Consider the following 24099-nt stretch of genomic DNA (forward strand, 5'->3'; position numbering starts at 1 on the left):
ACAACCAACATGACCAAGCTAGTCAACTAGCATGACCACACTTCCCAACAAGCATAGCATGACTTAAATCAAACGCAACGTGAACACACTTTGCTGTGTGGGAGTTGAGTATCCACCTTAGTTTAACTAAAGGAAAACTTTGGTGTAAAATGGTCATTTGTCCACTAAAAAGTATTTACTTTTGATGAATAGCACACCTCCATTCTCCCACAGCATTCTGAGACCCAGAAATTTGAACAGTTTGTCCAAACACCCTTCAATTTGCCCTGTTAAATCGCTTTTTTCACCATTATCCAGCTCAAAGTAGCTCCACATCTCCTTTCTAGAATCTGGAGAGCCTTGACATTTAAAATGAGGCATTAATAATTTAAAAAGTGAACTAAAAGCTTATTAAACAGCACTGTTTAACTGATAATGACATAGACATAGATATACATAGACTCTGCAAAGCCTGCCTCCTGGCGTAGCAGCCGGCACCAGCTTTAAATTAGCTTTTTTTAAACCAACTTAGCCCATAATAAACAAGCTACCAGCAAAGCTGGTCTTAAGCTGGATTTAGCTTGCAGGATATTGGATTTTGATTGGATATTGTTGGTTGACCATTAGAGCAGGAACACTATAGAAACACTATAGAAACAGCTTTTTTTTTTAATGAGAATTTTAAATAGGGTATATTTTATTCGTTTTTAAACTGAAAATAGAATAGTACAGTCATGTTGTGGCTTATAGAACTATAGGGATCACTAGGTATGACCATGGATTCGTTCACAAACAGCATCCCTCATTTCTGAAGTACGTGGAAAAGGTCTGATGTATCCGAGGGGCGTTTGAGTTAATGAATAATCGATGCAACACATGGTGCGCTAACCCTCAGCAAGCATTTGTAAGCGTTAGCCCGCTGTGTGTTTGAGTGTAAAATTAAACCCTCAGTGCGTCAGTGGAGGCAGTTATTAGCACATCGCGCTAATCGCGGCTCCACTTGTGTGTGTGTGTGTGAGAGAGGAAAATAAACAAGCTTTTAACCAGTCGTCTCTCTCCGCAGACCTCGGCGAGGACGAGCACCTGCCCGTCATTAGCATGCTAGCGGAATCCTCTCGCTCTGTGATGTGTAGCCACCCGATTTCACGGTCCGCATTGATAGCGGCGATCAAATTTTCGAGGTGCCGAGCAGCGCAGACAGATTAGAGGAGTGAGGTTTGCGTTTAATCTACTCCGAAGCAGACGGAGCTGCCGTTAAAACAGCGGAAAGCGAAACGCCTCAGGAAACCTGCGAGGATCGCTTATTTGTCAGACTTGCCATTAGCGGCAAGCAGTCAGTTAAGTTCTTTCTCTCTCTCTCTCTCCTTCTCTCTCTCTCTCTTACTCTTTTCCTCTCTCTTTCGCTGACAGAGTTCAGCTATTTGGCACAGAAACGATAAACACTGACTCGTTTCATTTCCGAGCACCAGCGTGTGAGGAGAATAATCATCTCAACTGCTAATAAATTAGCATTACTCTTCAGGAGTTTACATTTATAGGCTATATTAACCCTTAAAACCCTACGGACGTATTGTACGTGCAAAATCGCACCTTGTGTTCTCAGCTTAATTACTCAGAAATCCCTTCACACGTAAATATAATCCATATATGGTTAGAAAGGGCGGAACTTACTCTTTCTAAAAATAGGGATCTACAAGATCTACAATCTGCAAGAAATCCATTGAGAAACACACCTAAAAAAATAAGATCTCTAAAATACAGGGAGCAGGTGCAGAGGAAGGTATAATACAGGGTGGACGCAGCTAACTGTGTAAGGCTGTGCCTCATGCTACATCCCATTGTTCTTAAAACTCTTTGGAAATATTGGAAATATCAGTATTTCTAATTTTAAACCCATTTTCTCCCAATTTAGCTTTGAAACCAGTGAAGTCAACCACCAGCTCTATTTGAACTGCTGCTGATGCAGTATTAAAGAGTAGCATCACTGTGCTAACGCTCGAAGGAAGACGCAGCGACTCGGTTCCGATACATCAGCTCACAGATGCAGTCTTGTGCTGATCGACATCACCCTAGAAGTCAAAAACAAGTGATGAGTGGAATGAGCGCCTTCAACGTTCCTTGTTTTAGTCTTCCATTATGAATGAAGTTATTTATATAGCTTATATAGCGCCTTTCTAGAAACCCAAGGACGCTTTTTTTTTTTTTACAATTTACACGTTTTTACACACAAGCACATTACATCCACACACCGTTGAGAAGCGTCAGCTTCCACCTGGATGAGGACTGCATCGGGCACTACAGCATTTATCCAGGACAGAGTGTCAATCCATATCTGCGCACACAGTCATACATACATTTACACACACACACACACAAACTTACATACATACCACACACTTACACACACTGGATCAATTTTAGAGTATTACATTTTTTCTGGGCAATTTAGAGTATCCAATTTACCTGATCTCCATGTTTTTGGACTGTGGGAGGAAACCGGAGACCCTGGAGGAAACCCACGCAGACACGAGGAGAACATGGAAACTCCACCCAGACTTGAACCCAAGACCCCAGTGCTGGGAGGCGAACATGCTAACCACTAAGCCACCCTGCCGCCAAGTATAACTCTGTTTATTGGCTCAAAACACATAATCAGCTGTATTTACTCTATTCACTCTCGGCTTTCTGAGTAAATCACATAAAGTTATCATCATCGCCACTGATTCTTCAAAATGTTGAAAAAACTGACTTTCCCCACAACAAAAAATAAATAAAATACGTGCAACTTGCTTTTCCCCAACCAATATACATTATTTACTTCTAGTGCTTCAAACATATTTATATGATGTTTCAAACCAAATAACAATATCAGTAAATAAAGACTCAAATCAAAAGTGTCCACAGAAAAACTACCTGTGAAACTACCTGCTTTATTCAAACTAAAGCTAAATAGGTATGGTGTGCGCACTACTTTATATAGTTTGTATTTTACCTGCACATTTTTACTAAGTAGCTATTGTGCACTATTTTTTTTTTTAATATTATGTATAATTTTTGTTTTTGTGTGTCCTAAATAAAAGTGTTTTTTTTCTCATCATTTTGTGGAATAACAAATAATATTTGTTATAATATATTATATAATAACAAATATTATATTTGTTATAATATTTGTTGTTATTATAAGCAGCTGAAAATTAATATCTAGTTTTGTTAATATTTGGAATATTTGTTTTATTAAATAGTTTTGTATTATTGCTTTTTAACTTATTTTTATTTAGTATTATTAGTATTAATATAATTTTTTATATTATTATCACTGGTTTTATTTTTTTAGTTATTTTTTTTATTTGCATTTTTATTGTATTATGGAAAAGTTAGTTTTAGCTCATTTTAATTATTTTTGTTGTATTCATCTTACTGTCTTTTGATCTTATTTTTTTTTATTAATTAAACCAAGCTTTATTATAATATTATTTTTATTATTTTTATTTTTTTTAATCTATTTTTATATTTTATTTACTGTTTTTTTAAATAATTAAATTTCGGCTACACTGAAAATGAGGGTTGCCTTCAATGTACATCCAAGTCAAAATAAAGGTTGATTGATCGATTGATTGATTGATTGATTGATTGATTGATTGATTGATCGTGACCGGCTGCATCTGGCTTGAATTGTCCATGCGTTTAGATGGACATGGCAAAAGTCCTGGGACATGATGCTAGTCCCATGTCCTATCACATATGGCTTTGGTATATGCAGTCTATATATGTAGTATATGTTTCAGCTTCGTCTTTGCCTGCAGTCAATTTTCCTCATAAATGCTGAATTATTTTTACATGGACTTCCTGGAACTAAACAGCAGCATGGAAAAAAAACAAGCTACCACACACACACACACACACACGTACAAAGAGCACACACACACAATAAATTAACCAAGGGCCAAAGGGAGCGTGGACAATGGTAATCTATTCTACGTCAGTGAGCTCTGAAATTACTTCTTCAACATCCCCTCCTCTTTTGAGAGAGTAATAGCCATGACAAACCACCAAAAAAACGAGTAAATAAATAAATACAGCAAAGCACAAGAGATTTATCCCCAGTCTACTCTCACTATAGAGGCAGAATTTCCGCACACAAGCGCTAAATGCCACGAGCAAATCCTAACTTGAAGCGAAAAAAAAAAAAAAGATAAATAAAATATAGTTTTTAATTTGTCTGTCATGCTGACCTTGTTGAAATAATAAAAAAAAAAAATAATGCTGGCGGCTGTTCCTGGCGGAGGATGTAAACGGGTATGTTTTGTTAAAAAAGAGATTAATTTCACACTTTAAAAGACAATTAAATCATTGTGAGTGGGATATCTAAGTTGCATAATGCATAATGCTTAATACTCCAAGCACATGCAGTATACAGCTGCAAGAAAAAGTATGTGAAGCTTTTGGGATCAGTTAGTTTCGACCCTGCAATGTGTTTGGCTGAGAGGTGTTCTATAAGTGCTGTTATCAGCCGGTAATTCAATGTAATCGAAGTTCTCTCTGTATTATATACAGGTAACCTAGCAGCGATGCAGCGCTTACAAGCCAAACAGCACAGCTACAAACAGAGCAGCAATGGAACTAATGGACATTTTATAACCAAACAGATCGTACAGTATTTTCTCATACTTTTTAACTCAAAATCTTTCAATAAACAACCATAATTAACCTGTGGTATAATCGTAGGAATAGATTTGTGTTTTATTGCTGGAATATACAACATTAAGACTACCTGAACAGTGTCACATTCTGCTCCGGCAACTGATGGCAAGCTGCATGATCAGGATTCGAACCAGCAATCTCCAGATCATAGTGGCAGCGCTTTATCCAGTGACAGCTGGACCACTCTAAGCCTTTCCATACTATTAATGACATAATCATCAACTTACAGGGGTTGGACAATGAAACTGAAACACTTGGTTTTAGACCACAGTAATTTATCGTCTTGACGGACAGTTCTGGTGGAAACAGGAGAGTTGAGGTGCACATTGAATTCTGCCGTGATTTGATCAGCTGTGGTTTTATGTTTTTTTGGATACAATCCAGGTTAGCACCTGAACATCGCTTTCAGACAGCTTGCTCTTACAGCGTCCACAGTTAATCCTGTTGGATGTGGTCGGTCCTTCTTGGTGGTATGCTGACATTACCCTGGATACCGTGGCTCTTGATGCATCACAAAGACTTGCTGTCTTGGTCACAGATGCTCCAGCAAGACGTGCACCAACAATTTGTCCTCTTTTGAACTCTGGTATGTTCTCCATATTGTTGTGTGCATTACAATATTTTGAGCAGAACTGTGCTTTTACCCTGATAATTGAACCTTTACACTCTGCTCTTACTGGTGCAATAATGTGCAATTAATGAAGATTGGCCACCACGCTGCTCTAATTTAGCCATGAAACCTCCCACACTAAAATGACAGGTGTTTCAGTTTCATTGTCCAACCCCTGTATATTACTGTAGGTGTCCTGATACTATTGATTTGCTGTTCATGATACCTGAAACATGGTTAATGCAAGTATACAGGCCTAAACTGCTTTAGGCTAATGTAAGAAGGTATACAGTAGCTTGTTAAAGCAATCGCATGTCTGTGGATTTCTGGTCACAGACAGATCAAAATAGCTCATTTCTTTTTCTCTCTCGCGTTTTCTCTTTTTCTTTTCTTGACCCTGCAGCAGAGATGCGAGGCAGGCTTTGAGTTATGCGCAGAGTTTCCCGTGAATCGTGGCTAGCTCGCGTGTGGGAGAAAAAGCACAATAACGTCCGCCCCCTGTGCAACACTCGCACTTTTCATGTGCCGCAGTGAAATGTCAAGGCCCCGGCTCTCCAGCTCCACCATTATTCTCTCCAGCTTCTCTGTATTCTTACTTTTTTTTATTCTCCAACTTGGAGAGCGGGAAGACTGCTAGCGTGCAGACTGTGAGGTTGTGAGGTTGTGTGTGTGTGTGTGTGTGTGTGTGAGGGGGTGTGTTTAAGGTATGGATGTAAAGTCACAGTCAAAACAACTGCAGCAATAATAAGAATAATACTGTAGAACTAACCAGAAAAGTGCAATTCCTAGAGAAACTGCATTGATTGTGCAGCTTGATTGGTGTGGCGCAGTGGATAACACCACTATGTGCCTGTGAGCTAACACATCATGTTGGAGACGAAGGTTCAATTCCCACTCTGGGTGACTGGATGCTGTGCTACACCAATAGGAGTCCTTGGGCAAGACTCCAAACACTAAATTTGCCCATCTTTATAATAAGACTAACCGTGTTAGTTGCGCTAGATAAGAGCATCAGCTAAATAGATAGATAGATAGATAGATAAATAGATAGATAGATAGATAGATAGATAGATAGATAGATAGATAGATAGATAGATAGAAAGAAAGAAACAGATAGTAGAAACAAACAAGTGTAGTACAATAAGAGAGCACAGTGAGGGATGTAAGACTCTAAACTATAAAATTCCAAAATGAGACTTAAAAATACATAAATAAAAATATATAAATACAAAAACGATAGAAAGTGTGGAAGTAAACAGTCGTAGATATGAGGTAGTGCAGTAAAATAATGCATTAATAAATTAAGTATAGGAGGTATCAGCAGATATGACAATATTAAACATAAACCTGCGCAAGTATTGTGTTTAAGTTAAATGGCGAAAAATGTAATTGAAATGAAAAATGGTTGCTATGGCGTTTCTAGGTGATTACTTTTCTGTTTCTATATTTTAAAGTGTTTACTAAGGTTTTATTGCAGCAGTTGCAGTCATAATGTGAAAAAAGGTAAGGTTTTTTTTTTTAATTTTTTTTTTTATTATTATTAGTTTAGGAACTCTTTGAAAAGATGTGTCTTCAGTCGACGTTTGAAGACCGTGAGTGACTCTGCTGTTCTGACATCCAGTGGAAGTTCATTCCACCACCTTGGTGCCAGCACAGAGAAGAGTCTGGATGTCTGTTTTCTGTGTGTTTTGAGTGATGGAGGTTCGAGCCGAGCCGTACTGGATGCTCTAAGAGCTCTTGGTGCAGATCTGGCTTTGACCATCGCCATCAGGTATGAAGGTGCTGGTCCGTTTTTTGCCTTGTAGGACAGCGTCAGGGTTTTGAATCGGATGCGGGCGGCAACAGGAAGCCAGTGGAGGGAACGCAGCAAAGGAGTCACATGACTGAACTTCGGAAGATTGAAGACGAGTCGTGCTGCCGCGTTCTGAATTAACTGTAGTGGTTTGGTGGCTCGCAGTGGAAGACCAGCCAGTAGAGAGTTGCAGTAGTCAAGTCTTGAGATGACAAGAGACTGCACAAGCACCTGAGTGGCATCCTGAGACAGAAACGGTCGAATTCTTCGGAATCTTTGAGCCTCCATAGTGCACAATATAGGCAGTATAGAGCTACAGTCAAAATAACTGCAGCAATAAAAATAATACTAAATATAGAAATGCAATTTCTGACAAGGTTTCTGGACACTTACTTATCCATTTTAAGTGGTTACTGAGGTTTTGCTTTTCAATTACAGTGGTAATAAAATACACATGCTGCTTTATGACAGGTGATTTATATGGTGGTTTTGTTTCTTTATGGTTACTGGATATTTTTATAGTTTTTTTTTCTTGATAACTTGTATTTTTATCCATTTTTTGTCCCTCAACTGGAAAGTTACGGTTGTGGAGATACTTTGGAGAATCTTTTCGGATATTGTATGTGTGTTTGTGTCCTTAAGAAAAATAGCTTAGTCCACTGAATCACATTTAATTAACTGACCACACTTGATATCAAATATCTATAATAGCTAGGTTGATGAGTAGCTTGACCTCGTTTGGCTTGTTTAACGACTCTTACTGTGGTCTATGAGGTTTAATCTGTTTTATTTTTTTTTTTCTTTTTGTGAGCGGTCAGTGATTAGTTTTCTTTTATTGACCATCTCATCTTTTTTGGAATGAAGATGCCCAATGCCTAAAGAGTTTCTATTCATGGAAAGATTACGGTTGTGAATGCCGGGATTTTTGGGTTTGATGCCGCCAGATAATCTCCTGCTGCTTGAGTTTGACACTTTCCTAAAGTTTTATAATGACTTCACTAGTAGCAGTTCCACACGCTGCACTGCTGGATGAAGTGAGAATTCTGAAAGGCTGACAACTTACTTTTTTTTTTTTAGAGCTAGAAATTGCCTGATCAGTTTGGCAGATAGCTACCAGAATGTACTGACAGGCTAAACTGCAGTATTAGGCTTTGAATTCTGCATGACAACAGAGTTACAAACACAACAAAACACAATCACAGTTTTGTAGTGCTCCGTAAAACTTATATCCACCTCATAACATGCTTCCAAAGAAGCTGTGAGTATGGTTGAAAACATTTTCTGGAGTGAAAATCCACACCAGAACATTCTTACTCAGAGAAATGGCTAAGATATGCTGGGTAATTCCGAAGATCCTGGGTTAGGATTCAGGCTTTTTATTAGCAAGCTAACACACTAATGTTACTGGGGAGACAGCTAAAGCTAGTGACAAGTTAGCTAACCTTAGTGATGAGCTAGCTAACATACTAATAGTACCAGGGAGAGAATTAACATAAGCGACAAGCTAGCTAACCTAAGAGATGTGCTAGTTATCATTATGTCTATAGACCGAATCAGTCCTTTCTCTGACATCTGGAAAGAAAGCACAAGGAGAGGTAAGTGCACACTGTGAATTGTCAAAATTTTCCTTTTTATAAATTTTCCTACGAGAAAGAGAATGAATCTTAGTGACAAGCTAGCTAACCTTAGTGATGAGCTAGCTAACCTTATCAACAAGCTAGCTAACCTTAGGGACAAGCTAGCTAACCTTAGGGACAAGCTAGCTAACCTTAGTGATGAGCTAGCTAACCTTATCAGCAAGCTAGCTAACCTTATCAACGAGCTAGCTAACCTTAGAGACAAGCTAGCTTACCTCAGCAAAAAGCTAGCAAAAACACTGTTACCATGTTACCAGGAAGAGAACTAAAGCTAGGGATGAGCTAGCTAACCTTAGCGACCAGCTAGCTAATCTTAGCTATGAGCTAGCTAATTTTAGTGACGAGCTAGCTAACATTAGCAAGGAGCTCACTAACATATTTATGCTACCAGGGAGAGAACTGAAGTTAGCGAGAAGCTGGCTAACCTTAGCGATGAGCTAGCTAACACACTAATGTTACCAGAGAGAAAGCTGTAGCTAGCGACAAGCTAGCTAACTTTAGCACTGAGCTCAGAAGTTTGATTGCTGCTGGTTGTGAATCAAAATGTTCCTTTTCATATATTCTTTTATAGTTTGGCTTGAGGATTGTGAAAGATTGGGATAGTTTTCACATTTTATAATAAAAGTTAATTGAATTTAATTCAGTTGACTTCATGCTGTGAATTTTGATGCAGTTTTAGTAGAGACACAAATGAAGCATCATTTTGATAAATAGAGGTAATTTATCTTACTGATATCTGTATCAGTAGAAACTCTAGGTTGCGTTATTGATATCAGTATTAGTATTAAAAAATGGACAGACATGTTTTTATCGTGCCATTCCTAACACCAACTATAAAAAACTTTTTTTTTTTACTTTATTTTGCACTCGTAACTTAAGTGCATACAACTGCAATACAACCAAACCGTAAAACATACATGCACTTTCTGATTCCGCATCCTTTTTTTTTTTTTTTTTGTGATACAAGGTTGTGAAATTGTGTAAATTTGATTTATGTCCAGTGCATGGCTTTCAGAGCGCCGGCCGTGGCTCCACAGGCTTGTTGTGTTTTCAAATGGCCTCGTGGTGAGTGCACACACAGCCCTGCCACAAAGCATAATGGGAACTGTAATTACCCGGTGCAATAAACGAGCCCTATCAAAGCCTTAACGAGCATCTCCGGGTAGCAGCCAGTTACAGTGACCACTCTCTCCCAGGGAGTGCCTATTACCTGAACATGTATCGATACCTAGAATAGCATGAAATTAGCTCAGTCCGCTGGGATCTGTGTGCCTGGGCTTATTAGGAAACAGAAGCCCGGTGTGGAGAAAGAGAGAGAGAGAGAGAGAGAGAGAGAGAGAAAAAGAAAGAAAGAAAGAAAAAGAGAGAGAGAAAGAAAGAAAGGTAGAGGAGTTTATTATGCTGCTACATTTATTTCTGCAGTGCAGAGTCACAACAATATAAAACTGCAGTGGTTGATAATCAGCTAATACTCAGGTGATAAAAAGTAAAAAAAAAAAAATAATAATAAAAATAGATATTTTGTTTTCCGCACTGACACCCCATAACTACGGAGCGCCTGAAGGGACATGGTGTATGTTTTTTTTAAGTGAAAAATGTGGTTAGCAGCATATATAAAGCGCTGAGCACCAGACACTAATTGGCGAGCACCACATATTCAATGGTGAGCACCAGATACTAAGTGGTGAGCACCAGACAGTAAGTAGATAGTGGTGAGCACCACATACTAAGTGGTAAGCACCAGATAGTAAGTAGATAGCGGTGAGCACCACATACTAAATGGTGAGCATCAGATACTAAGTGGTGAACACCAGATCCTAAGTGTTGAGCACCAGACAGTAAGTAGAGAGCACCACATACTATATGGTGAGCATCAGATGCAAAGTGATGAGCACAACATACTAGGTGGCAAGCACCGCATACTAAGTGGTGAGCACCACACAGTAAGTGGTGAGCACCAGACAGTAAGTAGATAGTGGTGAGCACCACACAATAAGTGATGAGCACCACATGTTAGGTAGCAAGCACCACATACTAAGTGGTGAGCACCAGATACTTAAGTGGTCAGCACCAGATATTAGGTGGTGAGCAACAGATACTAAGTGGTGAGCACCACATACTAAGTGCTAAGCACCAGACAGTAAGTAGATAGTGGTGAGCATTGCATCCTAAATGGTGGTCATCACATACTAAGTGGCAAGCACCACATACTAAATGGTGAGCACCAGCTACTAAGTGGTAAGCACCGGATACTGAGTGTTGAGCACCACATACTATTTGGTGAGCATCAGACAATAAGTGGTGAGCACCACATACTAAGTGGTAATCACCAGGCAATAAGTGGTGCTGAGCACCACATACTAAGTGCTGAGCACCACATACTATATGGTTTGCCTCAGAGACAAAGTGATGAGCACCACATACTAAATGGCAAGCACCACATACTAAGTGGTGAGCACCAGACGGTAAGTGGCAAGCGCCACATATGTTAGGTGGTAAGCACCAGATACTAAGTGGTGAGCACCACATACTAAGTGATAAGCACTTTACAGGATCAAATTTGTTCCATCTGAAGTACAGAGTCTTTCCTAACAGCAGGAAGGTACATATTTGTACAATTTAATCAGTTAAAAGGTATATTCAGTATTCTGTATCACTATACAAATAAACAATATATATATTAACTATACATTTTTCAATTGAAAGCCAGACAATTTTGGATCATCAAGTTTTTGACACATATTCAGTTGATGACAATGTTTATAATCTTTATCATCTTTACTGGTACAAAAAGTGTATTAAAAAACACTTTCACGCCCCAGTGACAAGCTTTGTTAATTTTTTAAGTACTTTTTTCTATATTTTTTAGTGTGTTCATAGTTATGGGAAGTTACTCAGCCGATATGCGAGTGTATCCGGGTCTACACACACTCCTCAGACCTCAAGCCGATGTGAGTTAGCGCTTTTACGCTACAAAGGAAAATTGGACGAATTACTTTTGTAAACTAGAGGTCTTGAGTCGACACTCGCCCAACCTCACCCCAACTTCAACCCCAACCCCAGCGCTCTCTACAGCCCAGAGTGTTCTGGGATCACACACAAACACTGCTCATTTATTAATAGGCCTAATGCATCAATTGCCACTTTATCTGCTCCCAATTATGCATGCATGCAGAAAACGCACAATGTCTCACAGAAAGAGAGAGAGAGGGAAATTAAGGTCGAGAGAGCTAGGAGAGAAAAAAGAGAAAACAGACCTGATGGCGTAGTGGGTGGGTGTGTGTGCGTGCACGGTGGATGAAAATGTGTCCACTCACTGTGTTTTGCAGAAAAGTGGGCTGTCTACGTTAGCGGTGGGCGCTAATGAGCAGCTTGGATCTATTCTCGTCTGTTCGCTTTGCACATTTAGATATTTTGAAAGCCCTTTTTTTTTTCTTGTTTAGCACCTACTGTAAGTCTGAGCTTCAGATGTGCTTGAACCCTGTGGAAATAAATGAGCAAAACTCTACAATTGAAAGGAAGGAGGCTCTGGAAAACTTTCAGACCACCCCTGACCTGGATGCAAGATGAGATACAGTTGGAAATGGATGCATAGAGGTTCTGTTTGGCATATTCAAGCATATTTGATGTTGCACCGATGTTGCAGTTTGGCCTGTAGATCCCGCACACTCAAAGTTTGGCTGGCGATAAACCGACGAATGTTGCATTGAAATGTAAGGTGGATTATTATGCGACACAAGTAAGGAACAGGGGTCTCGCCATGCTTTCCATCTAATTTAGCAGGTCTCCTCAATGGGTGGTGGTTGGGGTGGGGGGTGGCTTAATAAAAGCTAAGCTAAGCTAAGTTAAGCGAGTTAAGCGCTCGATGTTAATCTACACAGATTTCTCTCCTGAAATTTTAAATATGTCTATATATTTTTAGGATATATATGTCTAGAGCTTCAGATGTGCTTGAAACCTGTGGAAATAAATGAGCAAAACTGTACAATTGAAAGGAAGGAGGCTTTGGAAAACTTTCAGACCACCCCTGACCTGGATACAATATGAGATACAGTTAGGAATGGATGCATAGAGGTTCCGTGTGACATATTTTAGCATATTTGCCTATAGATGTTGCAGTTTGGCCTGTAGATCCTGCACACTCGTAGGTTTCTAAAGCTTGTGTGCATTTTTTTTTTCATTACTTGCTTGGCTGCTTGGCTGGCGATAAACCGGTGAATGGTGCATCAGATTATGAGGCGGATTATTAGGCGACACTAGTAAGGAACAGGGGTGTTGCCATGTTTTTCTTCTAATTTAGCAGGTCTCGCCGCTGAGTGGTGATGTCTAGGAGCTAAGATAATTTAAGTACACAAAACTGTAATAAAAAAAAGAAACTTTTTTTAAAAAAGTTAAACGAGCGCTGAATGTTAATCTACAAAGATTTCTCTCCTGAAAACTGTTGATTTGGGTGAGTAAAGCGCTTCCATTTATCTACAGTAAGCTTAGATGTCCAGATTTCCATTAAGGCTAGGTTCAGCAGCATTACTATTAGCGGCCAACTGCTTGCACTAGTAAATGCCACTCGATAGTGCTACATTGAGGAAACCAGGGCGATATCAGCTAGAGGTTTGTGCCTTGTAGCTTGTTTTAACATGGTAAACACACACAATTCTAGTCTCTAAATAAGTTAGAAAGTCCAGTTGGAAGCCCTGCCATGAGAACATGCAACACATGTGGCAGACATCTCACCAAAAGACCATCCTTCTTCTTCTTCTTCTTCTTCTTCTTCTTCTTCTTCTTTTTCTTCTTCTTTTTCATCTTAGTTCAATGATATGCTTCCTTTCAGATTTGCTAAGTCAAAGTCAAAGCATGGACAAAATGTATTTGAATATGTCTATATATTTCTAGGATATATATGTCTAGGAGTCAAAGATCTCTCGCCAGGAGGCGCACTAGCTAAAAGTAACCTCTGAAGAAACCAAGAAGCCTTCTCTGGACAGTTTCCGGACTTCCTGGAGACTTTCTTGTAACTTTCCTCATGCCAGTCATGCTCTCAAACCTAACGTACCGGCTCGGTGCTCTGAATTATATTTTTTATTTTTGGTTATTTTTGGTCTGCAGCCTGTGCTCTGTTTACTCGCAGGTGCTGAGTGGAGTTTGGGTCGGGCCAGATGGTACCTGCATGGTTTTTCAACAGTGCGAGGGAGCGAGGGAGAATCTGCCCAACTCCTACGGATGTGTTGTTATTTTTGCAGTCCATGGTCTAAGGAGGGAATGGTGTGAGAGGTGTGTGTGTGTGTTGGTGTGTGTGTGTGTGTGTGCACATAAATAAGTGAAATAAACAGACTAGACTCAAGTCGACTGAAATGTGTCTAGGTCGTTGGATCTGTCTGAAATATACTTCTGTGCCCAGCGCTCCGATAGACTGCTGATTTGCTTCAGGCGATGTGTGTGTGTATGTGTGTGTGTGTGTGTGTGTGTGTGTGAGCTCCAGTTACATGCGTGTGTGTTGTGTAAGGATAGAAGGTGTGTGTGTGTGCATGTGTAGTATAGTGTTTATATATTTTGTTCTTTTTTGAGTATATGGATACTTTTATGGGTTTACATTTGTGAATATCTCTGGGTGTATATCCATGTGTGTGTGTGTGTGTGTGTGTGTGTGTGTGTGTGTGATCTCCAGGTACATGTGTGTGTGTGTGTTGCTTAATGGTAAAAGGTGTGTGTGTGTGTGTGTGTGTGTAGTACAATGTGCATGTGTAGTACAGTGTATATATATTGTGTTCCTTTTTGAGTATATGGATTCTTTTATGGGTTAACATTTGTGAATATCTCTGGGTGTATATCTGTTGGTGTGTGTGTGTGTGTGTGTGTGTGTGTGTGTCTCCGCTTGTTTACACTTCTGTGGTTGGCTAATGCCTGCCTGCAGGCCGTGCTGGATGTATGTACTGTATGGAGGTCATGGACTCCCAGAATTCCACAGAGACAGTAGCATCTCGCTACCAGCTAAACCCATCATCAGTGGGTGTCTTCCCTCAATAGGTGCTAAAATAGGCCTCAGTTACTGTAGATCTGCTGTCCAAACCAGTAAAAGAGCTAAAATGTTCTACAATATATATATATATAGTATATCCAGATTCATACTGGATAAAAAAAAAAACATTTCACAATTATTATTGCTGAATTTAAACTGGATATAAGTCACTATACAATTATTACTGTCAAACTAGGAAAGCCACACACTGCAAATTCATACTGGATAAAAGTTACAATTATACAATCATTACTGTCCAGCTGTAAATACCACACACTTTCGAAATTTATACTAAATACAAGTCGGTATACAATTAATGCTGGCAAACTCTGAAAGCTACACACCTTGCAAATTCATACTGGATAAGAGTCACTATACAATTTTTACTGTGAAACTGTGAGGGGTACACACGTGGTAAATGCATACTAAAAAAGAGTCACTGTACAATTATTACTGTCAAACTGGGAAATCCACACACTTAGCAAATTCATACTGCATACAAGTTACTATATATTTATTACTGTCAAACTTGGAAAACTACACACATTGTACATTCATACTGGATCAAAGTCACAATACAATTATTACTGTCAGTCTGGGAGAACTACACACGTTGTAAATTCATTGTGGATATAAAAGTCACTATACAGGTATTACTGTCAAACTGTGAAAGCCAAACACTTTGTAAATTCATACTGAATAAAAGTTACTATACAATTATTACTGTCAAACTGTAAAAGCTACACGCTTTGCGAATTCATACTGGATAAAAAGTCACTTTACAATTCTTACTGTCAAAATAGGAAAGCTACACACTTTGAACATTCATACTGGATCAAAGTCACAATACAATTATTAATGTCAAACTAGGAAAGCCACACACTTTGCAAATTCATACTGCATACAAGTTACTATATATTTATTACTGTCAAACTTGGAAAACTACACACATTGTACATTCATACTGGATACAAGACATTATACAACTATTACTGTCAAACTAGGAAAGCCACACACTTTGTAAATTCATACTGGATACAAGTCTTTATACAATTATTACTGGCAAATCGTGAAAGCTACACACTTTCTAAATTCATACTGGATAAAAAGTCACTTTACAATTCCTACTGTCAAACCGGGAAAGCTACACACTTTGCAAATTCATGCTGGATAAGAGTCACTATACAATTTTTACTGTAAAACTGTGAAAGCTACACGCTTTGCAAATTCATACTGGATAAAAGTAACAATACAATTATTACTGCCAAACTGTGAAAGCTACACACTTTGTAAATTCATACTAGAATACATACTGGATAAAAAAAAAAAAACATTCTAAAATGATTAATTACAGACTACAAAACTACAAAAACACCCTATAGATTCATGCTAAATAAAAAATCTATATAAAAAAAAAACTTTACAATTATTACTTTCAATGAAAAACACTTATCTCCATTTTTGTCGATTTTTAGTTTACTACATAATTTCAACAAACCAACTGTCCCTTAGACTGTGTCAAAATTTCTTGATGTACGGACCAATAGAAAGTCTTCAAAATGACCTGAAATAAAACATTTTTACATTGACTTCCATTGAAAGTTTAGAAGGTTTTTTCTCTCTCCTGTAAAGTTGCTGTTTTGGCGATACTTGTTTTTCATTGGACAGCGACCATATATGCACAGAATCATGCTGGATTAAAAGTATCACACGGTTACTACTTTCAGTACAACTACACATATATATATATATATATATATATATATATATATATATATATATATATATATATATATATATATATATATATATATATATCAGATATGTCAGATATTTCATTCTAAAAGAGCAAATACATACATTTTGAATGGAATCGAATATCTAAGTTTGATGGTCCTAAACCTCCATCGCATTTTGTAGAATTTTGTAAAAATTTTAAACTTAAACTTTTAACTTACCTTAATATTTGACCCCAAATCCTTCTTAATAAAGCTTTTATTTGTGCAAATTTACTCCCCTCCACCGATCTCCCTTCACCCCCCACCAGTAAAACTTCAGTTTAAGACCCCCCCAACCCTCCCTCCCAACCTCCCTGAACGTGATAAACGATAACAAGCCAAATTGTTGCTACGCTAATAAAGCTAGCTAATAACAGATGAGTGTAACAGATTTGGCTGTGGTGGAGTCCTCAGATGCCCGCGGTCCCCCGGGCTCCTCTGATCCGGTGGAAAGCCCTCTTCCACGGGCATCAAAGGAGCCTTCCCCCACAATCCTCTGCGCAGCGGCGTGAAACATATTTAGCGGCAGAACTGACACTTCCCCTCGCCTACTTATCGATGGCTGCTTTTGTTCGGCCGCCTCTCTCTGGCTCTGAGTCAGGGACGCCGGAGCCAGCTGCTGAATCACACACTGTCACACTGCTTCCTGTCTCCGCCAGTGTGTTTTGGGGTGTGTAAATGTGTGTGTGAGTGTGTATAAGTGTGTGTGTGTGTTAGTATAAGCTCAGGCATGGTGCCACAGTGTATCGTTTAGGCCTCTGCAGGGCAGGAGGTTGGCCTGCTGATGTGGGTCAGTTATGGGCAGTGAGGTCCGAGTCAGATGGAGTTAAGATGAGGCCGGACTGAGTGGAGCCGACTGGCATGAGCTTATAGAATACGACCCCGTAGCAGCACAGCATGAGGGGGCTACTGACTGACTCAGGGTGAGGTTGATAGAAGCTGAATGTGTGTGTTTATGTGTGTGTGTGTGTGTGTGTGTGTGTGTGAGGCACTGAGAAAGAAAAGGCCATTTAAGGACACATTCACTGCACTGAAAAAAAAAAGATGAGTAAAATTCACTTAAAAAAAAGTTTCGCAACTTTCTGCATTTGCTTTTTTTAAGTAAATTTAATTTCAGATACATTTAAGTAACTTTAACTCAGTTTCTAAATGTTAAATGTATTAAATTTATTTTTTCTGAAACAATTGGTGTTATATAATATACAAATGTTCTAAGACACGGATTTTTGGGTTTTCATTGGCCGTAAGCCATAATCATCTACAGTAAAAGGAACAAACACTTAAAATAGTTCACTCTGTGTGTAAAACATCTATATAATATATGAGTTTCATATTTTAAACTAAATTACTGAAATAAAGTAACTTTTCAATTATATTCCAATTTTTTTAGATGGAATTTTCTTTTGGAAAAAAATTAAAAAACAACTTTAGTTCCTAAATTACTTTCTCTGCTTTTGCTATTTATAGGTTTATGTTTAAGTGAAATGAACATTGTTGTTTTATTCTATTTATAACATTTCTCCCAAATTCCAAATAAAAATTTCTTTCAGACCTCAAATAATGCAAAAAAGAAAAACAAAAGAAAACAAGTTCATATTCATAACCTTTTAAGAGTTCAGAAATCAATATTTGTTGGAATAACCCTGGTTTTTAGTCACAGTTTTTTTTTTTTATATGCATCTTGGCATCGTGTTCTCCTCCACCAGTCTTACACACTGCTTTTGGATAACGTTGTGCTGCTTTACTCCTGGTGCAAAAATTCAAGCAGTTCAGTTTGGTTTGATGGCCCTTGATCATCCTTCATCTTTCTCTTGATTATATTCCAGAGGTTTTTTTTCCAGAGCTGTGTAGTCCTTGTAATCATTTCAGCAGCAGGACAGGACAGGTCTGGCTCAGATTGACTAGACCTTATTTAAAGATCCTGTAAAGCAGGGGTCTCAAACTCATTTTGGCCGAGGGCCACATTGGCATATTGGCTGTCCTCTGAGGGCCAGATGTAACTTATAAATATAAGAAAATGTAACCAGATGTAATACAAAATGAATGTTAAATAACTCTCAATATACTATTTATTCAATCAAATATTACAGTTGCATGGAAAAATGGTTGCTTGTTGCTCTATTAACATAAATCCTTTTAATTTATAAGTTATATTAACTTTGATCAAAACGTTTGATACTGAAATAAGGCTTAATAAATATAAAATCAAAAATTGTGAGCTGTGACAGATTTAGCATTTCCTCAGATTTAGCAGTTCCTCATCCAACCACTAGTCGGAGCTGCAGCTGCAGCACCACAAGCCCGCAGTCTTTGCTTAGTCAGAGCTGCAGCCCAGCCACGGGCTACAGGGCTCAGCTGAGCCAGTCTGGAGCGTTTTTAAAAATTTGTAAGTTCTTCTGTGTATGAAATAAAATAACCCCACTAACCGGATAATACAGCTCTCTACAGTTCATCTTTCAGCCCAAGCAGCTAACAGCAGCAGTTTAGAGCAGCCGTCACGGAGGCACTGCTCGGATTACATTATAAACAGGTCAGTTAGCGCGCTGCTAACCTCAGGATGTTTATAACTACGGAGTTTAGTGGACACACCACGGCTGCAAGGTTAGACTGTTGAAGGCTACTGAAGACTTCTAAAGCAGGCAACGCAGCGTAAGCAAAAAAAAAAAAAAAACCACACACACACACCAAAATACAAGTTAAGATAAAATATGAAAACGAACATAAAGCATAAATAATTAAATTGAATTGCGGGCCAGATGTATGTTTATTTTGTTAACCCGTGAGGGGCCGTATGAAACCGCGTCGCGGGCCGCATGTGGCCCGCGGGCCGCTACTTTGAGACCCCTGCTGTAAAGGCTGGAGGAAGAACTTCAGCGAGACGTGGCCAAAGTTAGCCTAGATTCTCCAAAGCAGACAGTTTGTTTAATGGTGTGTGAAATCGGAGTAAAATTATTCCGGGTCCTCAGGGAAAGGTGTACGTCTCTCAGTGTGTGTGTGTGTGTGTGAACTGTATTACTGAAATAAAGTAACTTTTCAATAATATTCACATTTCTTTTTGAGATGCACTTTTCTAGAGACAGCTCGGGATAGAATTAAGAAACCACTTTAATTTTTGAGTTTCTCAGTTTCTCAGATTTTTTGCTATTTATAGGTATATGTTTGAGATGAGTTTAAAATTAAAGTTGTTGTTTTATTCAATAAACCATAGACAAAATTTCTCCCAAACTACAAAAAAAGGTTGTCATTTAGAGCATTTATTTGCAGAAAAAATGAGAAATGACTGAAATAACAACACACAAAAAAGATGCAGAGCTTTCAGACCTCAGATAATAAAAAGAAAGTAAATATTCGTAAAGTTTGAAGAGTTCAGAAATCAATATCTGGTGGAATTACCCTGTTTTTTTTAATCACTGTTTTGTTTATTTTCATTCTATGCATCTTGGCATGTTCTCCTCCACCAGTCTTACACACTGCTTTTGGAAAACTTTATGCTACTCACTCCTGGTGCAAAAATTCTTGGTTTGATGGCTTGATAAAATCTTCCTCTTGATTGTATTCCAGATTTTTTTCCCAGAGCTGTATAATCCTTGTCTGGCTCAGATTGACTAGACTTTATTTAAAGATCCTGTAAAGGCTGGAGGAAGAACTTCAGCGAGACGTGGCCAAAGTTACCCTAGATTCTCCAAAGCAGACAGTTTGTTTAATGGTGTGTGAAATCGGAGTAAAATTATTCCGGGTCCTCAGGGAAAGGTGTATGTCTCTCAGTGTGTGTGTGTGTGTGTGTGTGTGTGTGTGGAGCACTCCCCCGCGATTCTTTAGGCACTAAAAACCCTCTTTTGGCTGGGCTCGAGTCGGCCAGACACAGCTTTGTAGTGTGTTTAAACATTATGTGGCTTAATGAAGGGAGGCCCTGTGAAGCGAGGCTTCATTGATGTTTTAATCATGACGCGCTGCCTGATAGCTGATGCTATAAAACATACATGCCTAGTGACAGCTGGTCCCCGTTGTCTTTGATGCCTCTCCTGCCGAATCCGATCATTAAGAGCTACTTATTTCCTTTTAATATGTTGGAGTCGGTCAATACGAGAGGCCTCGTGAAAAGCGTGCTGAAGCATTCATTTTATCACATTAAAGTCAGGCCCTGTGATTTTCTATTTTATTTATTTTATTTATTTATTTATTTTTTTAACGGATCTGTTTAGTTCTCGGCAGCCCTCGCCGTACTTGAACATTTTTATCCTGGCGGAAATTTCACAGCGCGGGAATTCTCATTTAACTGATTAACTGAAAGCAGATTAGTTTAGCCAGAAATCAAACGTGTTCAATTCTTTTTTTTTTTCCCCCATGACCATAAAATACTGTATCTAATGTAATGCAGCTTTTTATTAGACTTTAATTGTCTTTCTTTCTTTATCAGTGCCAGAAATTTCCTTCTTTTTCCCTCCTTTTGCTGTTTTTGCACTGTAGCTACAAAGCTAATGTCGCAAATTAGCTTTGTAGCTAATTAGGTTATGGAGTCTTATCTGTCTTATCACCGGCTGGGATGTGTGGTGATAGAATAGATGTATTATATACCGTCTTACATCATTAGAAAAGTACGACAAATAAGCTAAAAAGAGACAGTATTCTGTTACAGCATTCATTTGTACACGGCTAGTATTTCACAGAGCAAGACCTCTTATTTAACTGGATAACTTAAAACAGATTAGTTTAGCTAGAATTTAAACACAGTCACAGTTGTTCCCCTTGACCACTTCATGTATACCGTAGCTCATTAGCTTATTAGCTTATTAGCTTGTTTTTTTCCAGAGCCAGACATATGCTTCTTCATTTATTTGCAATGCAACTACAAAGCTAATGGCAATAATTAGTTTAATTTTTACATTAATAACAGTCTTTGCAATGTCATATGTTACTTCACAACATGTGTAATACCCTGCTAAGTGCAGTTCAGCCACTGACCTATAGTCTTAGAGTCTCTGTAAAATGAGAAATCCACCGGAGATCCTATGTAAACATAGTTACTTACACACAGAGGTGGGTAGTCCAAGTGCAGAAAGTAAAAATTGTACTTTTAACTAGTGTAAACAGAACTGTTTAAAACATATATCTAATCTCAGTTGTACTTCACTGGTGGTGTTCCATAGACAAATTATAACCATTTGTTTCTTCATCTATGAATTACTGGGAAAAGCATATTTATATATATATATATATATATATATATATATATATATATAACAGTGATGTGCTATTTGCACAAATAACACAGGAACAAACTGCAATATAGCAGGACATCTTTTAATTAATAGCAAGTCTTATCAGTTAGCAGATGGGTTGAGTCGTAACGGAATAGATGTAACAGTTTTACATCATCTGAGTAGAAAAATGAGTCAGATTTCTGCAGAAATTAGGAAACAGAAATCAGATTATAATAGGTTTCTCAAACTTTCCGTCAATATCTTTGTGATATTACTGTGCAGAAATATGTTCTAAGCATTTCCTGATTCTGTAGAGTCGAGCCTTTTGATTGCATTTGTCACAGTATCATATATTACTTACATCTGAAGGCTATGAATAGGGATAAAATGGTAATTGTGATAATGCCTCACTGCAAAACAAGCTTACCTGGAAGACTGGTATGGCATGGGGTTGTGTTTTTATACACTTTTCTGTGATAGTAGCGTTACTAATGCAGAAAAGTACATTACCAAGATACCGTAACGTAGCAACCAATGACAAAGAGGTATTCTTTGCAGCATCCAATTGAATCTGATGAATTTGTCTGTTCTCTGAATGAACCACTATTCTCTTCACAGTCTAAAGTTCATGCTTTAGTTTTCGTGAAAAAATCCATTTCATGCTTTTCAGCAGCAGAGAGATTTTTTTTCTTTGCCATATTGCTTGAAACCCGTGGCCTGTGGCTTATTAATGTGGAACAATGCTTTTTTGTTTTTTTATGAATAAAAACAAATACTGTTTGTTCAATTTGTTCAATTGTATTTGTAAAAGTGGATTGACTGTCATTTGCCTTGACCATTTCTGAGAGAATCTGAGAAAAGATTACTTGTATAATTAATGTATAATATCGGAACTAGGTGGCTGCAAAAACGATGGTATGATAAAGTACTTTCAATACTGTTTCCCATTTTGCTCATTTATTCACTGTTGATTCTTGTGTTTTGACCTTAGTTCAAACTCCTCTCTATGTCTCAGAATTAAATATGAGCTTTATTCTGCTTTAGTCTCATGTCACTGTAGGTCTAGACACGTGTACTGTAGATATTGCTCTAACAAGTGAAGTGAAAAAAATGGCGTCTGATCCCGGAACAGACGTCCGTACTGATGCATTGTTCTTTTCCCACCAAATTTCAGTTTTTGGAGGGAAATAAACACACCATCTCCCCTGACATATCGAAGTAATAAGGTCTCCCTGCTCAATGGTTCGCTGCGTTCCAGCCCGTAAATAAGAGAAAACTATTTGTGCGCTGAAGGGAAATGAGAAAGCATCATTTACTTTTCCTTTGAGTTCCAGCGACGGAGAGGCTTTGGCTCGCGTTATTACAAAGCCGCCGTATGATCAATGTCTGTTTGTCTGTTTGCCTGGATCGCATTCATATGTTTATTTAAAACAGCCTCCGTCCTGCACCTCGCGAAACGAGGACGCCAATTAAACGGAAGAATCCAGGCATGCACCAATTAAGGACTAAGCAATGCTCTTTTTTTACTGAAAAAAATGCAAAAGAGAGAAAATACAAATCCAAAAATGTACCTTACCTTTCCTCCAGTGTGTTCCAGAAAGGCTCCTGTCTGAATGATGAGCGCAGTTGAGTTTTTTGCCCGGCAGCATTGTAATTATGCGCTGTTTAACAGGAATCCTTCACCGCTTTTTCCTGACTCATCCTGACTGCCAGGTTTGTTGCATTTCGCTGTATGCTACACTGTAATAGCCACTGTCAGAGTGTGAGGAGTCAATCAGAGTTTAATCTCTTTTTAATCGCCAATCATAGACTTTTCTGCTTCTTCTGGTTCTTCTGCATGCATTTATGAGGAAAGCTAACCTCTAAATTAAGTGGATACTTCATAAGAAAGACAGACCACATCTTCTCTAGAGACATGCAATTTCTTAGATACATCCATGCATTTTTCCTAGAAACATCCATGCATTTTTCTTAGAGATATCTATGCATTTTCCTAGAGATATCCATGCATTTTTCCTAGATACATCCATGCATTTTTTCTAGAGATATCTATCCATTTTTCCTAGAAACATCCATGCATTTTCCTGGATACATCCATGCATTTTTCCTAAAGATATCCATGCATTTTTCCTAGAGACATCCATGCATTTTCCTGGATACATCCATGCATTTTTCCTAAAGATATCCATGCTTTTTTCCTAGAGACATCCATGCATTTTTCCTAGATATATCCATGCACTTTTCCTAGAGATATCCATGCATTTTTCCTAGAGATATCCATGCATTTTTCCTAGAGGTATCCTTGCACTTTTCCTAGATATATCCATGCATTTTTCCTAGAGATATCTATGCATTTTTTCCGAGAAACATCCATGCATTTTTCCTAGA

The 24099-nt window shown here is 38.3% G+C and overlaps 1 protein-coding gene and 1 long non-coding RNA gene across 4 annotated transcripts in view; one reads left to right on the forward strand and one right to left on the reverse strand.

Moving 5' to 3' along the window:
* The window catches only part of LOC125787359 (uncharacterized), a 759343-nt gene that overhangs the window by 548986 nt on the left and 186258 nt on the right, over positions 1-24099 (reverse strand). The gene's annotated exons all lie outside the window — the stretch shown is intronic.
* Positions 1-24099, forward strand: part of tafa1 (TAFA chemokine like family member 1) — a 300571-nt gene that overhangs the window by 219150 nt on the left and 57322 nt on the right. The window contains exon 1 of one of the 3 annotated variants that reach the window (XM_049471446.1): positions 8350-8677. The exons of the other annotated variants lie outside the window; for them this stretch is intronic. Within the exon in view, the coding sequence (XP_049327403.1) occupies positions 8620-8677 (58 nt within the window). The 5' untranslated portion in view covers positions 8350-8619. Of the gene's footprint in view, positions 1-8349; positions 8678-24099 lie in introns of those variants that run through there. 3 annotated transcript variants of the gene reach the window in all.

Source organism: Astyanax mexicanus, chromosome 24 (assembly GCF_023375975.1).
Source record: "Astyanax mexicanus isolate ESR-SI-001 chromosome 24, AstMex3_surface, whole genome shotgun sequence".
NCBI lineage: Eukaryota > Metazoa > Chordata > Actinopteri > Characiformes > Acestrorhamphidae > Astyanax > Astyanax mexicanus.